Source organism: Galleria mellonella, unplaced genomic scaffold (genome assembly GCF_026898425.1).
Source record: "Galleria mellonella isolate WM207_F2 unplaced genomic scaffold, CSIRO_AGI_GalMel_v1 utg121, whole genome shotgun sequence".
NCBI lineage: Eukaryota > Metazoa > Arthropoda > Insecta > Lepidoptera > Pyralidae > Galleria > Galleria mellonella.
Window position 1 is genome coordinate 587,983 of NW_026441983.1, and position 17,405 is coordinate 605,387.

Here is a 17,405-nt window from a genome sequence, read left to right on the forward strand (position 1 = left end):
ATATTCCGGTTCAAACAGATCTCTTTTGCTTCTTACACATTCATCAATTTTTTATACAAAATCGTCAATTATGAGTACTTTTATATATTATATAATTGCCCCTTCTTATTTAGTTAACATGCATCCGTCTAGGACCGCACTCACAGATATTTCCATTTATTCGTACTTGATAAATCTCTTTTATAATTCTTCTTCTATCTATCCTCTTCAAATGACTAAACCAACAGAAATTTTTAGTAAAGCTATAAAACAAAAATAAAAAAATTAGGTATACGCGAGTGGTATTCATTTATTTATTTATACTTTATAACACCATTTATCAAAATAAAAAATACAGTAAATTGTAATATGAAATGGTAAAAAAGTATTTAAATATCGGAAGTACTTGAAACCTATATTTAAATACGTAGTAATCGAATTCTGTACATTGGTTATAATGATAATTTATTAAATTCTTATTTAGTCTTAACAATACCACAGATAATATAATATTATATTAGTAGACAATAGGTATTCGGAAAAAAAAGCGCGGGAAACGTTTAAAAAAGCGGGAGTGTTTTTTGATCTTCTTTAAATTAATTTTATTTTTAATTATATAAGGATTAGTCTTATTTATATATTGTGTATTAGATTGTATATATAATTGTATATTTTGTAGTAATAGTGTTTGTTGCTGTAAATATTGGTAAGTAAATTACCTATATTAACTAGACATTATGGATCCACCTATAGACCCTGGGGGGACAACCCCCCAGGTGTCTGCAAATATAACTATCCCATTTAATAATAGTTTTGATATATTGGGTGAATCTAGTATGGACACAGATGGTTCTAGCGTTGCAAGTTCTAAACGTAAGCGAGTACGTGGCGAACGTCGCATTTGCAAACATTGCAATAAAAAACGAAGGAGGCACACCAAAGGTCTCGAATCTAAAATTAAAGATAGTGATTGTCAATGTATTGAGGATGAGAATCAAACTCAAGTATCAATACCAGTTGTAAATAATACCGAGTCTGTTAAACCTGCTTCTCCACCCAGTACTTTAAGCAGAACTTTGTACAATGCCGAGGATGTAGCTCCTTATGTCGTTCATGTACAAAAAAATGAAACACATCCTAATGATAACACTACATTACATCCTATTGCATTTGGTCGCTTTTTACACACTAATAAGATAAATAATATAGTGAATGGTAGCCTCAAAAGAATAGGAAGAAACCGTTTATCGCTTTCTTTCTCAAATTTTGAAAATGCAAATGCATTTTTAAATAATAGTCACTTAGAAACACATAATTTTAAGGCATTTATACCTTCTTTCCATGTAACCCGTATGGGAATTGTGAGGGGTATTCCTAAAGATTGGACAGAAGAGGAAGTAATCCAAAATATATCAGTACCTATAGGTTGTGGGAGAATTCTAAAAACCAGAAGAATTAAGAAAAAGACCATTAATGAAGGACAACCAAGTTTTATTAATACTGAAACCATTGTTATTACTTTTGATGGACAAATATTACCAAAAAGAGTATTTATGTTTTACACATCATTAACTGTAGATTTGTACATTTACCCCACTATCCAATGCTATAACTGCTGTAGGTTCGGACATGTCAAGATGCAGTGTCGTTCAAATCCTCGATGTTATAAATGCAGGCTAAATCATACAGGTGATAAATGTGAAGTAGATGAGGAAAATGTTTCTTGTATCTTGTGTAATGGTTCTCATTCAGCAATTAGTAAGAAATGTCCTGAATATGCACGTCAGAAAGCCATTAAAGAAACAATGGCCCACAGTTGTGTTTCTTATGCTGAAGCATCAAAATTTCATCCTCCCACTTCTAAACTATATTCAGATGTATTAACATCATCATCTCCGTCCAATAAATCTCATTTTCAATCTTCTTTCCTTAAAGAGAAATCATCATTACCACATATTCAATCATCATATAAAAAAACAGTTACACTTAAACCACGCTCTCCTCAAAAAGCACAACAAGGATATGATCGTTCTGCCCATGAAGCCATAGTTAAGGAATATAATATTCCTGCTCCCTCTAATGGTTGTGCATTATCATCAAATAATATTGACAATAATCAATCCATCTTTGATATTATTCTCATGCTTATTAAAGTGTTATCGCAATCGAAAATGATACAAACAACTTTACCACCGTCCAACGATGCCATTTACAATGTATTTTCTCAATTATTAACTTCTCACAATGGATTACAAAGTCCTAATAATTCAGTGGAACTGTCGTAGCATAACAAACAAGAAATCAGACTTATTTTATTTAATTAATAAATATAATCCTTTTATAATAGCTCTCCAAGAGAGCTCCGCCATATCCGTCAGCTCTATCAGCTGACGGATATGGCGGTGTTGCCATATTGGTCAAAAACTCCCTTCCTTTTTCTTCTTTTTCGCTTCCTGTATATAGCGGCATTAATGCAGCTGCTATAATTATAAATGGTATCTGTTTTGTTACTTTATATATTCCTGATCCTACATGCCAAATATATTCACAACTAGAACAATTATTTTCAATTTTACCTAAACCTTTTCTCGTAATGGGCGATTTTAATGCTCAGCACCAATCGTGGGGCAGTTCTACTTCTAATTTTTATGGTGGAAAACTCCTGACGATAATTGACACTTACAACTTATGTATTATTAACTCAGATGTACCAACACGTAGAACTGCACCGAATGAAGGGTTTAGTGCTCCTGACATTTCAATATGTTCTTCTGATTTAGCTTCTTCACTGTCGTGGTATCCTCATTCCTCTACTTTCGGAAGCGATCACTTTCCCCTCATTCTTTCTTTTCCAATTTCCATTCCCTCAAGTCGAAAGAGTGGTCCTCGGCTTAAATATAATTTATCAAATGTAGACTGGAATATTTACAAACAATATTTAGATAATAAAATATCGGAGTTACCTATTGTTTACCATGGAAATGAACATCAATGTTGTAATGACTTGATGATAAATATGAAGGAGGTTGCTGATTTATTATTTCCTGTTAAAAATAGTGCTTCAGGGAAAATTCCCTCCCCACCTTGGTGGGACAAAGATTGTACGGAAGCAATTAAAAATCGTAAAGAGGCTGAAAAAAATTATAATAATTACATGACAACAGAAAATTTTGAAATTTACACCGCAGTTTCACGTTCTACTCGAAAACTACTGAAAAAAAAGAAATTAGAAGGCTGGAGAAGATTTTGTTCTTCTATCTGTCCAGAAGTTAATTCATCAGTCGTTTGGAATAATATTAAAAGATTCAGATCTGCCTTTAGTGATCATACATCACGTTCTGCACTCGATTTAACTTTAGCGAATAAATTTTTAGATCGCCTTGCTCCTAGTTATGTGCCGGAATGCCTTTACAATATTTCTCTATCCGTCTCTGACGAATTATTCGAACTTGACTCTCCTTTTACTCTAGTAGAACTTAAAGGTGTTCTCGCTTCTATTAAAGACTCTGCACCGGGAGAAGACGGTATACCGTATTCCTTTTTTAAAAATGCTAGCGATGCGACATTAATTTACTTTTTAAATATAATTAATTCCATAATTATTTCGGGAAATATACCTACTTCATGGAAGTCTCAGATTATTATACCATTTCTAAAGCCTCATAAACCACCTTCTGAACCATCATCATACCGTCCTGTTGCACTTTCCTCTGTCTTACTAAAGCTAGCTGAACATTTAGTGAAAAACCGTCTAGAATGGTTTTTAGAAAGTAATAACTTACTATCCCCGAACCAGTTTGGTTTTAGGAAAGGTAAGAGCACCTTAGATAATGTGAGCATTCTTATTTCAGATATTCATATAGCTTTCTCACAAAATTTGTCAATCCTCTCAGCCTTTTTAGATATAAATTCTGCCTATGATAATGTAATAATTTCTATTTTAAAAACTAAATTACAAGCTCTAAATGTACCGGTAATGCTTTCTAATTTCATTATTAATATTTTATCAGAAAGAACAATACATATGGATTTAGATGAAGATACCAAATTATCTAGAACTGTATGGAAAGGCCTTCCACAAGGATCTGTTCTTAGTCCAATCTTATTTAACATATACACATACGATCTAGAATTATTCCTTGATAAATCCGTCAAAATTTTACAATATGCTGATGATCTTTTATTATATTTTATTGCGAAGTCCATAGAATCTGCTTCTGCCAAATTATCTGATTCATTAGATTTGTTAAAAACGTGGTTAGATGCAAATGGTCTTAATCTTTCTGTAACCAAGAGTAGTGTAGTTTTGTTTTCAAGAATGAGATCACCGCAACAAATTAAGGTGCTTTATGATAACTCATACATTCCTATAAAGACTGAAATTAAATTTTTAGGTATCGTGCTAGATAATAAATTAACAGGTCTGTCCCACTGTAATTATATTTCTACGAAATGTGAGCGTAACCTCAACATTCTTAGGTGCCTTGCTGGAGTTTGGTGGGGAGCACATCCCGTTTCACTAAAACTTGCTTATAATGGTCTTATAAGGAGTGTCATTGATTATGGAACTTTTTTGTTAGCTCCAGGAAGTTCATTTGCTTTTAAGAAATTGGATTTAATTCAATCAAAGGCCTTGAGGATTATCTCTGGAGCAATGAAATCAAGTCCAATCAATGCTTTACAGCTCGAAGTCGGTGATCCACCTTTGGTTTTAAGAAGACAATATCTATCTGATCGCTTCTTTTTTCGTTGTTTACAATTATCTGATCATCCGCTTATTCAAAAGTTATCTCAACTACATATCTTTATTTCGTCTTCATCTTATTGGAAACATAAAAAACCTCCATGTTTAATACAAAGTTATGAAAAATATAAATCCATAGAATCTCCCACTTTTACATCGTCCTGTTTTCCCATTTATAAATGCTCATATCAATCTTTAGTTTTATCTCCTAATATTAAATATGATTTTGGGTTATTAAAAAATGATTCAGAATTGAATGCCAAATTTATGTTTATAACTGACATTGAATGGAATGAATGGCACTACATCTTTACTGATGCATCAAAACCAGACAATAGCGGTTGTGTAGGTGTGGGTGTGTTTCATTCACAATTTAATATCGTTCAAAAAATTAAACTTCCACCGGAGTCTTCAGTTTTTACCGGGGAATGTTATGGTATTTTAAAAGCTGTAGAATATATACTTTTAATGAAATTACATAAGGCAATAGTTTTCACTGACTCTATGAGCTCTTTACAAGCTCTAGCCAAATATCCGTTTAAATCAAAACCAGTTTATCCCATTATTTGTGACATAAGACAAAGTCTTTATCTTTGCATGTTGAGAGGGTATTCCGTTTCTTTTGCCTGGTTACCAGGACACAGTGGTATTAGCGGCAATGACAAAGCTGACCTTATTGCAAGAGAGGCTGTAACTTGTGGTGATATGTATCCGTATCATAATTACTGTAGTGACCTAGCTTGTCTCCCAAAAATATATTTAAGGTATGCCTGGAAGGAATATTGGGAAAAAACAAGTACAGTAAAAGGAAGATTTTATCGCCTTATACAACCCGATATTCCTTTCAAACCATGGTTTTGTAAATTAAAGCTTGGAAAGACCGCAACAACTATTATAACTCGTATGCGTCTAGGTCACGTATGCACACCTTCTCATTTATACAAGCTTGGTATTGTACAAAGTTCGTCGTGTAATTGCGGTGCTGAAGTGGCAGACTTGAATCATATATTCTTCTCATGTTCTAAATTTGACCACACCTCCCTTTTTAATCATCTCCTATCCATCCGTGTTCCATTCCCAACTTCTATTCTTACTCTACTTTCTTCCAATGATCCTATTATCTATAAAATACTATCTTCATATATATATGATAACAATATTAAGATTTAGTTATATTACATGAATACATTTATAGTTGCATCAATTGCTTTTCCTATATATTTATAAGTATATTCTCATATGTACAAGTATATGTTTCATATCCTATAAATATCCTAGACCTAATCCTTATCCTTTCTAAATTCGTTTGTGTTAGGTATTTTTATTACTATTATCGTTTCCCCGTTTTGTTCTTGGCAAAATACCCTAATATCGGGGTGAACGCCACAAAAAAAGAAAAAAAAAAAAAAAAAAATAGGTATTCGAATCAGCTCACCTCGTCTGTCACTAGTCAGTGCCTACCTACGTAATTCTTTCGACATTAGTTGCTGAATAATTAATATTTTTATTTTCTCTCTTGCAAATGTCCACAAAGCTGTTTACGTTAATTGGATTTGCGCAGAAAACTTAAAAGTGTATACCACGTCATACAATAACGAGTTTCACAATAGAATACAGCGGGAAAACCGTAAAATAACACGAAAATGACGATCGAAGGGAACAAGGACGAGGCTGACAAGTGCATTGATATAGCTCAAAATGCTTTTTCCGCTGGCGACACGGAGAAAGCTGAGAGATTTTTGTTAAAAGCGGAGCGTTTGTACCCTTCAGCGCGGGCTAAGGAGTTGTTGACGCGCGTCCGAGCCGCTGGGTCGTCGGGAAATGCAAGTAAACGGACACCACCGAGCACTCCGAGTTCTAGCACAGAGGAAAATGTACGGAAGAGGAAGACCCCGTCCCACCAGCCCCCGCAGCGGGAGTATACACAGGAGCAGTTGGAGGCCGTCCGACGCGTCAATACTAAATGCAAGGACTATTACGAAATACTCGGTAATTTTTTTTTTCATATTTTTTTTTATGGTTCTATCGGGGTTCCCATAATTTTGCCAATATTAAAATAATATATTTTTAATAATCCTATGTTATTTTTTTTGATGGGTGAAAATGGTATGAGTACTGAGTACACTGTGTAGAAATAAGTAAAAATATTTTCCACATGGTATTTTTATACTCCTTTTTCCCCTATAAGCAACTTTACTTCCCAATAAGAAAATTTTAATTTTTTATTGAAATTGGTTCAAATGAGTTGATTATATATAGAGCATTCATTGTATATATAAATAACAAATATACTTACACATATATAAGATGCTTGAGGCATTCGAAATGTGGACATGGAGGAGAATGGAAAGGATAAGTTGGACAGAAAAACTAATGAACAAGGAAGTCCTAAAAAAAGTAAACGAGAAGAGAACATTGGTTGAAATAATAAAGAATAGAAGAGGCAAAATGCTGGGCCACCTTATACGACATGACGATTTTTTTAAGAGCATAGTAGAAGGAAAGATGGAGGGCAAAAGAGGAAGAGGAAGACCGAGGAATAACTACATGGGACAGATAAAAGAAACACTAGGCGTCATGTCGTGTAGGGAGATAAAGGATATGGCCTGGGATAGAGCTGGCTGGAGGAGGATGCATGAATTAGTTGCACTGACAAGAGGAAACTCTTAAATGAAAATTAATATATAAGATAGATAGATGTACTGGAATAGTATTTACTTATTATACTTACTATACTACTTACTTACTTACTATATTATACATTAATTATTATATATAACCAAGTGATATTTATTTTTTAAATCTGCAGGAGTAACAAAGGAAGCCACTGATTCTGACATCAAGAAGTCCTACAAGAAACTGGCGTTGCAGCTTCATCCCGACAAGAACCATGCGCCCGGCGCCGCTGAGGCCTTTAAGGTATTTTTTATTTTTTTATTTACTAGCTTTAATTTTGTTTATGAAGTGGTAATCCCACCTGAGCTATCGGTATACCCTAGTGGGACACCAGTAAGGGATGAAAGCAGATCAGTTGGCTCAATAAGAATTAATTAGGATGGTGTCCAGCAGACATCACGTGGAGATCAGGTGCCTTTTTTGATGGATGATAATGGAATGGTAACTCCGCCCGCGGTATCGGTATACACTAGCAGGGCACCAGTGAGAGATGATTGGTGAGGATGAAAAGGCAGGTCAGTTAGCCTATCCTGATGAATTCAAGAATAAATTAGTCATGATGGTTTCCAGGGGAACCCTGTGGATGTGGAGCTGATAAGGTATATTGATAGCTATGGGGACTAACCTCCCCATTACTAACAATCCCTTCCCTCCTGGAGGTCAGGTTGACCTTCATGTGGTTTCTGGTATATTGCCAGAAATGGGGCTGTTAAATGTCCCTTTTCCCCCAACTGGGGTACATTATATCCTGACTTCACACATAGGATACATTATGTATTGATTCAGGTATTAAAAACTAAGGAATTTATTCAGTCATGTCAACAATCATCAGTCATAAACATCGTCATCATATCAGCTTAACATTCCACTGCTGAGCATTTTTTTTTATACAACTTAGAACGGCAAACAAGCTGACGGTCCACCTGATGGAAAGTGGTAACCGTCGCCTATAGACATGAGCAGTACCATGGACATAACAGAGTATATTGTTTCGTTCATGATACCCCCCACGAGTTGCCATTCCTGAGGACTCAGGTGTTATTCCTCTGTACCCAGTAAATTCACGCCATATCCCACCCTTCAAACCGAAACACAGCCATGCAAACACAACTACTTCACGGTAGAAACACGAATAGGACAGAGGTACCCAAGCAATCGACTTTTGTACAAAGTCTCTCTCTGTGTATTCATCATGATGGGCTGACCTGCCTTTTCATTCTCGCTTATCGCAGGCGGGGTTACCATTCCATTATCACCCATTGAAAAACAAAAACATATTAATGTCTTCACAGGCAATCGGAAATGCAGCAGCCATCCTCACAGACCCTGAGAAGAGGAAGCAGTACGACCTGCGGGGCGAGGAGCCAGTCCAGCCCCAGCACACCCACCACCAGTATTATGCCAGAGGGTTCGAATCGGATCTCACAGCTGAGGAGCTCTTCAACATGTTCTTTGGAGCGACCGGTGAGTGCAAACATGTTTCTGTTAGTAAATAAAGCTACTTAACAAGGGCTCTCGCTGGACACTGCAAACTAAACAAGCACATGGTCCAACTAGGCTTATGCCCAAATAGTGTTTGCAGATTTTGTCACAACGAGGAAGAAACGCCGCAGCACTGGATGTGTCGCTGTAGCCCACTTGTACATACACGATATATCTCCTATGGAAAACACACTCTGTATCGCGAGGAGATAAAAACATCGCTACAGAGAACATGTTACCATTCCTATTACTTATAGGGAATTAGCAGCGAACTTTAAAAGGGCGAGCACAAAAGATCGTCGAAAGATACCAGTGTTCACAGGTTTTTGTGTTTGAAAAAAGATTGTCCTTCAATAATAAAAATAAATAAGGTTTTGGTTTCGATTTCTGGTTGGGCAAATTTAGGAAACAAACTTTTCTGAAACTATATTTAACCAGAGGGAGACTTTGTACAAAAGTCGATTGCTTGACCACCTCTGTCCTATTCGTGTTTTAACCGTGAAGCAGTTGTGTTTGCATGGCTGTGTTTCGGTTTGAACGGTGGGATATGACAATGAATTTACTGGGTACAGAGGAATAACACCCGAGTCCTCAGGAATGGCAACGCATGGGGGGTATCATGGGCGAAATAGTATACTCTGTTATGTCCACGGTACTGCTCATGTCTATAGGCGACGGTTACCACTTTCCATCAGGTGGGCCGTCAGCTTGTTTGCCATTTTAAGTTGTATAAAAAAAAATCAAGGTGATAAAATTCATGTTCAAAATTAAAGGAAAAATGGTTAAAAAAATAAATTTGACAGCTATGTATTTTTTTCTCTGCAACGGACATTAAAAAGGTATACAGACACGATCAACTTAAAGTGAACTTGGTCTTTTGTATAATTTTTGGGCGTTCAATGTTATGATGGAAATTTCCACCGTTATGCAAAGAAGGGCGACATTCTCTACCAGTCAACCTTTGGGATGAACAGAAAATCGTGAACTTGATACTTCGTTATTGGAATAGGTAAAGTAAATATAGGTTACCATTCCGGTAATCTAACTTGTACACACTAATGAGGCACTGGTGGGTGACGATGATCCGACCTGTTCGCTTGGTTCCAGCGTTCCCCGGCGGAGGCCCGACGGTGTACGCGCGACGACGGGCGCGCGAGCCCGAGCCGCGCGAGGCGCACGCGGGGCTCGTGCAGCTGCTGCCCGTGCTGGTGCTCGTGCTGCTCTCCATGATGTCGGGCTTCTTCATCAGCGAGCCGGTGTTCAGCCTCACGCCCAGCTCCAAGTACCCGGTGCCTAGGGAGACTGTCAACTTGAAGGTGAGCCTCGTTACCTTATCATCATATCTGGAAGAATCTAGATCGGTGTTACCCAACGTGAGGCCCACAAGGGGGCAATTAGTGACTTAAGGGGAGGGCAATAAAAAAATGGACTCGAAGCGGTATTAACCCTCTTGCTGCGGGCCATTTAAATGCAATGCTACGATCAGATATCGGCGCCAAATTCAACTTCCAGCAGCAGTATTTCCGAACTAATACGACAACATAACCTTCAAGAAAAGAGCATATTCCTTTTTAAAAGGCCGGCAGCACACCTGCAATGCCGTAGGTGTTGTGGGTGACCATGGGCGGCGGTAGTCACTTACCGTCAGGTGAGCCGCATGCTCGTTTGCTCCCTGTGTTGTAAAAAAAAAAAAAAAAAACAAAAAAAAAAGTAAATTAAAAAAATGCTGTATATATTTATTAGGTATAATTTCGTTTGACGTTACCAAAATATCAACTGGGCGATTAGAGTCGTCAAGTAAACTTTGTCGGGAAAAATTATGTATGGGGGGTATAAAAATATTAGAAATGTCCAAGTGGGGCATGGGACAGAAAAGTTTAGGAAACACTAGTCTAGATGATGTTAATAGACCAAATTGAAATGCCATCCCCGTCTATGCTATCAGTATGCGCTGGCGGGGCACCAGTGGGGGAATTGAGGGGAGATTGAGAGAAGGCAAGTCGGTTAGCCTATCGTGATGAATACACCTGGAATTTAGTACGACAGTTTTCAGGGGGAACCGCGTGGTAGTCGACCTGCCAGGGTATATTGCTAGCAATGGGACTGGTAGTCCACATTACTAACAATTCCCCCCGGCCCGGTGTATGTGCATAGATTTCAAGTTTTTATGAATAAGGCCATAAGTATGAATGAATGAATTTTTTTATACAACTTAGAATGGCAAACAAGCTGACTGCCCACCTGATGGGAAGTGATAACCGTCGCCTATAGACATGAGCAGTACCGTGGACATAACAGAGTATATACTGTTTCGCCCATGATACCCGCCATGCGTTGCCATTCCTAGTAATGTAATATTACGCTTGTCTCCCACTGGGGTAGGCAGGAACAATGGAACGCCAAATGCTTCTAAGTATGTACATATATACCAATTACAAAAAACACTTATGCAAATGTTACAGGTCCCGTATTATGTGAAGGAGAATTTCCACACGGATTATCAGGGCTCGCTGCGGCGTCTGGAAATGGCCATCGAGGAGGAATATATTGGTGAGCTTTCTTCCATAACTACTGCGCATGGGTAGAGTGGATACAGATTGCTTTAATTGCATAGGTCATCACTGGCAACCCATGCGTATTTTTTTTAATGGATGATAATGGAATAGTAACCCCACCCGCGCTATCGGTTTACACCGGCGGGGCACCAGTGAAGAATGATAGGCGAGGATGAAGCAGGTCAGTTAGCCCATCGTGACGAATTTAACAAGAATTGTTCACGGTGGTTTCTCTAACAATCCCTTTCCCCCTGGTTGTCAGTAGTTATTTGAATGTGTTACATGTGTCCCCACAGTGGGACTACGGCACGCGTGCCAGCGCGAGCGCAACTACCGCGACAGCGCGGCGTGGAAGGCGCGAAACTTTGGCGACGCGAAACAGTACGCGGACGCGCAGCGCCTGCGCACGCCCAGCTGCGACAAGCTGCATGATTTGCGCGCCTAGACACCACGCAGCAGACGCGAGGAGCTGGCGACGGTATCGACGGGGGTACTGTCGTTAAGGGCATAAAGTCACCGGCGACGATGTCACCAAGGGCAGAAGTCGTTGGGGACAACGTCGCCGGGGGCATAGGTCGACGAGGGCATAGTTGCCAAGGGAAACGCCACCGGGAATTCTATCAGTAGCAGCAATAAATCACGGGGGCACTAGTCACTAGGGGCGGGCATGTTTGCTAAATATACTTTGTACACAAATGAATTGTTAATAAATATAGTATGTGGATTATAATTAACCATATGGGATGTTTCTGTAAGACACAGTGAATACGTCGCTATGGGCACTAATCACCAGGGTCACTAGGGCACAGAGTCACCAGGGGCACTAAATCACCAGGATCTTTAGGGGCATGGAATCACAAGGGGCATTAAATTACCAGGGTCACTAGAAGAATGGGATCACCAGGTGCACTTAATCGCCAGTGTTCCTAGGGGCATGGTATCACAAGGGGTATTAAATTACCAGGGTCATTAGGGGCATGGGGTCACCAGGGGCACTACACACCCGTCACAGGTTAAAACGTTGTCTATGTTCATATTTTATTAATGTTAGGTTCCTGACGTAGTATAAAATAAAATATTTACAATCATAGACTTGCATCTAATCAGAACTGTATTTTTTTTAATGGGATGAAAATGGGACGGTAATCCCACTTACGTTATCGGTACACGCTGGTGGACCACCAGTGGGTGATCCACCAGCAATGATAGGTGAGGATCAAGTCAGTTGGCTCCTCGTGGCGAATAAACCACGGTAGTTTCTTAGTGGTGGGTGGTGTTGGAGGGGTGAGGGGGGTAGGGGGTAGTTTGACTAATTACATATAATTAGCAATGGAGCTACTGTACCGAAGTATTGAAGTATTAGCACTTCCCTCCACCTACTGCTAATTAAGGATAGACGATTTAAAGAATATATAGTTATAATATCTATATATTGGCGGGTATAACAGATATTTCTGTTATCCAATATGTAATATCGGAATGAAGAAAACGTTTGAAGTGAATATATATATAAGGAAATAGGAATCTTGGTTTGTAAATTGATAAATGTAGTTAATTTATTTATAGTAAACTGTTTCCTGTGGCTTTGTTCGTGTGAATTGGTACATAAAGTGTCCTATGTGTTAAGTAAGGATGTAACCTACTCGTGTACCAAATTTAATGCAAATCCTCAAATCCCGTATCAAAAATCACGCCCCAGATCTTGATACGGGCTAGATACTCGATAGATAGATACTCTTTATTGTTCCCTCCATAAGATTACAATAGTAAACTTATTATAGATACAAACAATTACAAGGAAATATTGCACTGAGAGAACAATGGACGGCCTTATCGCTGAGAGCGATCTCTCGCAGGCAACCTTTGGATTAGGTATAAATAATAATACAGTATACATTGCATTGGTTGAATTGACCACATTACCTGAGTCCTCAGGAATGGCAATGCATGGAGGTATCATGGGCAAAACAGTATACTCTGTTATGTCCATGGTACTGCTCATGTCTATAGGCGACGGTTACCACTTTCCATCAGGTGGGCCGTCAGCTAGTTTGCCATTTTAAGTTGTATAAAACAATAAAAATAACAAGTTTGGCACGAGGATAGGTTACATCCTAACTCAGTACACAGGATACTTTATGTACTGAGTCACACGAGTGAAGTCGCGAGATACAACTAGTGTTTATATGATTTGTTTTATACGCTTATTCATAATTTGTTGTGTACATTTATAAATTATTATTTATTATAATAGCCGTTGACTGTCCACTGCTGGACGTAAGCCTCCTCTTTGGGGTGCTTTGTAGTTGCCACGCTTGGCAGGCGGGTTGGCAACCGCAGTTAGGCTTTGGTGATGTTTTAAGAGGGACGCTGCAACCCATCCCTCGACTGTTGAGTTCTAAATTTATAAATACTATAGCAATATGTTTTGTTTTTTTTTTTTAAGTACACCCAGCAGCTCCAAATTCCAATTTATTGTGGCCGATTTTTTAAATAAGTCATTGCATCGGCAGAACGATTGCTTGTAAATTTATACAGATAGATGGATAGATAACCTTTATCACCAGTATTAAGAAAATAAAAAATTAAAACAACAAAAAGAAAAAAAGAACAATTAATGTTGCTGGTCGCTGGAGCCGCCTCAGCTGTTGCTATATATATGTACAGCTCCAGCGAGATGTACTTATATAGCGCTGATTTTCAGGCGGGCCCTTAATTTATTTACCTTTAGCATGCGCGCGGGTCGCCAATACCTATTTCTCGGATGGGAGACTCAACACGCTTACCAACAAATACATAAAACATTACAACTAATACATAAAACATTACAACAAATACATAAAACATTACAAACAAATACACAAAACATTACAACAAATACATAAAACATTACATCAAATACATAAAACATTACAACAAATACATAAAACATTACAAACAAATACACAAAACATTACAACAAATACATAAAACATTACAAACAAATACACAAAACATTACAACAAATACATAAAACATTACAACAAATACATAAAACATTACAAACAAATACACAAAACATTACAACAAATACATAAAACATTACAAACAAATACACAAAACATTACAACAAATACATAAAACATTACAACAAATACATAAAACATTACAAACAAATACACAAAACATTACAACCAAAACCGAAAAGAACAAACTGAATAAATTGTCGCACCTCACAATGACAGCATTTTGAAATTATTTCAGTGATTAACTATTAAATAGATAGATAGATAGATAGATAAATTATTTGCATCACTTACAGCACACAAATAATAGATACTGGTACTTATTTAAAGAAATAAAATATAAGATATACATAAAAAAAGAGGTTTTTTTTTTTTTAATCAAATTTTTGTCGAGGCTTTAGTACACCGGAGTGACTATGCCAGCCTCATAGAGATTGTCTGAAAGTCAATCTGTCAGTCCGTCAGGGACACCTCTACCCACGGATATAGTCGTCTTGCATTGCGACTGCCAGGTTGACCCAGTATTAAATTGACATTACCGTTATGTAATGGTAAAAAAAAAATTATAAAATTAAAATAAAAAATGGTCAAAAGAGGTTACACAATTTCTTGTGAGTGTGCCACAGTAACGCAAAATGGTCACGACTCAGTTTATTGCTTCGCCATCAAAAGGGCGAAACGCTGTAACAAATCGTAAAATGTTATGGTATTTTTTTACAACCAACGCCCATGACTGCAAGAAGGAAGTGCTTGACTTATTTTTTTTTTCTTTTATGTCATCTCATCTATAATATATCTGTTTCTTCTATCTAATCTGTAAGTTTCTAAACGAATTTTTTTTTTTTTTTTTTGTATCTGAAAGGATATACTTATAGTTCCTGTAAAAATTATATCATAGCATATTCGGCAGTTTAGTTTTTAAATAAAAAGTAACCGGTCTTTCTACAATTAAATTCGAGTTTTTTTTTTTTTTTTTTTTTTTTTTTTTTTGTGGAGTACTGTCTAAATAATTATTGTTGCCAAGTAAATTGGAATGATGTCAGATTCATTACAGACTCACAGCACTTGCTGGCTGGCAGAGAATAAAATGTGCCTAATGTATTTAATATCCAGGCACAACACGCTTTAACCGCTTAAAACTAGTTATTGTTCCAAATTTAAAAATAACAAGAATTTATTTTGTTCATATTCTTGTCAAATCAGCTTCGAGCTAATATATTTTTTTTTTTTGTAATAAATGATAATAGAATGGTAACCCCGCCTGCGCTATCGGTATACGCTGGCGGAGTACCAGGGACACATGATAGGTGAGGATGTCGGCAGGTCAGCTCGTGACGAGTACACTAGGAATTCAGCACGATGGTTTCCAGGGGGGACCACGGGGTGGTCGATCGAGCTTATATTGTGCAGTTGAATGCCCTACTTTTCTATCTCGCTCTAACATGTGACTCATTATGTTCTTTTCTCTTTTACATTACCAATCTATATATAGTTTGTAATCTAAGATTTATGCCGTTGTTTAAAACAATATGGATGGTACAAGTACTTTTTAATTAATTAATATAGAAATATAGACAGATAAATAATTTATTTGGATTCCTCACAGCACACAAATAACAACAGACATGCACAGTGAAAAGAGATAAAAGAATGAAAATAAAAAAAAAAGCAAAATATATAAAAAAAAAAAACAATTTCTTTATTATTTATTGTACACAAACACAATGTTAAGAATAATTCATTTTAAACATAATGTATTTTTTTTTTATACAACTTAGAATGGCATGTTTACCATGGTATAAAGCCAGCTAGCCGCCAGCTTGTTAGCTGACGGCCCACTTGATGGTAACTGGTAACCGTCGCGTATAGACATTCATTCAGACATTGTTTGCCATTCTAAGTTGTATAAAAAAGAAAAATGTGGGACTCGATGCCGGCGTGTCACTCCTCTGCCAGCCTCCACAAGACACGGGTTGAAGTTATAGATTGTGAATAAGTTATTTATTAAATTGTCATTTTTTTAATTCTTAGATATGTATATAGTTTATTTATTAACTTAAAAATAAAATGTTTAAATGAAATATTTGGTTTTGTTTCAATACCATTATCAACAGTATGGGGTTCTTCAAAAAGGTTGTATTAAGGTTTCTTCAGGGTCGACAATGCGCACGTGACACCCCTAGTGTTTTTGCTGGGTGAAAATAGTATGGTAACCCCGCCTGCGCTAACGGGATACGCTGGCGGAGCACCAGTGAAGGGTGATAGATGAGAATGAAAACAGGCCAGTTAGCACATCATGATGAATTCATCAGGAGTTAAGCATGATAGTTTCCAGAAAGAGGGTATATTGCTAGCAATGGGATTCTCAGTCTTCATTACTAACAATCCCTTTCCTCCCGACAACTGGGCGATTAGAGTCGTCAAGTAAACTTTGTCGGGAAAAATTATGTATGGGGGCATAAAAATGTTAGAAATGTTTAAGTGGGGCATGGGACAGAAAAGGTTGGGAAACACTGCATTAATATCTTCGACGACGTTATTGCAAATATAATAAATATATACTGTTTACAAAAAATAAGATAACTTAAAAGTTACGTCTGGCAACACTGTCGTTCACGATCGGTCTGTCACAGCTCGCACATGTTAAAAAAGTCTAGTGTTTTTCAATGTGTTGGGTCAGAAGCTTCTATAGGGGGTTCGAGGAAACTACCTCAGTAAAAAAAAATATGTACTTAAATTCCGTATTTGTCCTGTAGGCTATCAACCTGTTTCAAACCTTCGTAGTTGTATGAAAGTAAATAGTGACGTTCGTGACAATCTCCTTGTCTCAGTTTTTTTTTTATACAACTTAGAATGGTAAACAAGCTGACGGCCCACCTGATGGAAAGTGGTAACCGTCGCTTATAGAGTATACTGTTACACCCAAGATACCCCGCATGCGTTGCCATTCCTGAGGACTCGGGT

General features: G+C 37.3%; 1 protein-coding gene across 1 annotated transcript; it reads left to right on the top strand.

Annotated features, from left to right (window-relative positions):
• The first annotated feature begins 6,162 nt into the window (after nt 1-6,162).
• On the top strand, nt 6,163-16,522 carry LOC113517872 (dnaJ homolog subfamily B member 14). The gene is made up of 6 exons (XM_052899725.1): nt 6,163-6,712; nt 7,533-7,642; nt 8,692-8,863; nt 9,989-10,197; nt 11,344-11,431; nt 11,733-16,522. The coding sequence occupies exons 1-6, from the start codon at nt 6,367-6,369 to the stop codon at nt 11,879-11,881; spliced, it is 1,074 nt and encodes a 357-aa protein (XP_052755685.1). The 5' UTR covers nt 6,163-6,366; the 3' UTR covers nt 11,882-16,522.
• Nucleotides 16,523-17,405: the final 883 nt, after the last annotated feature.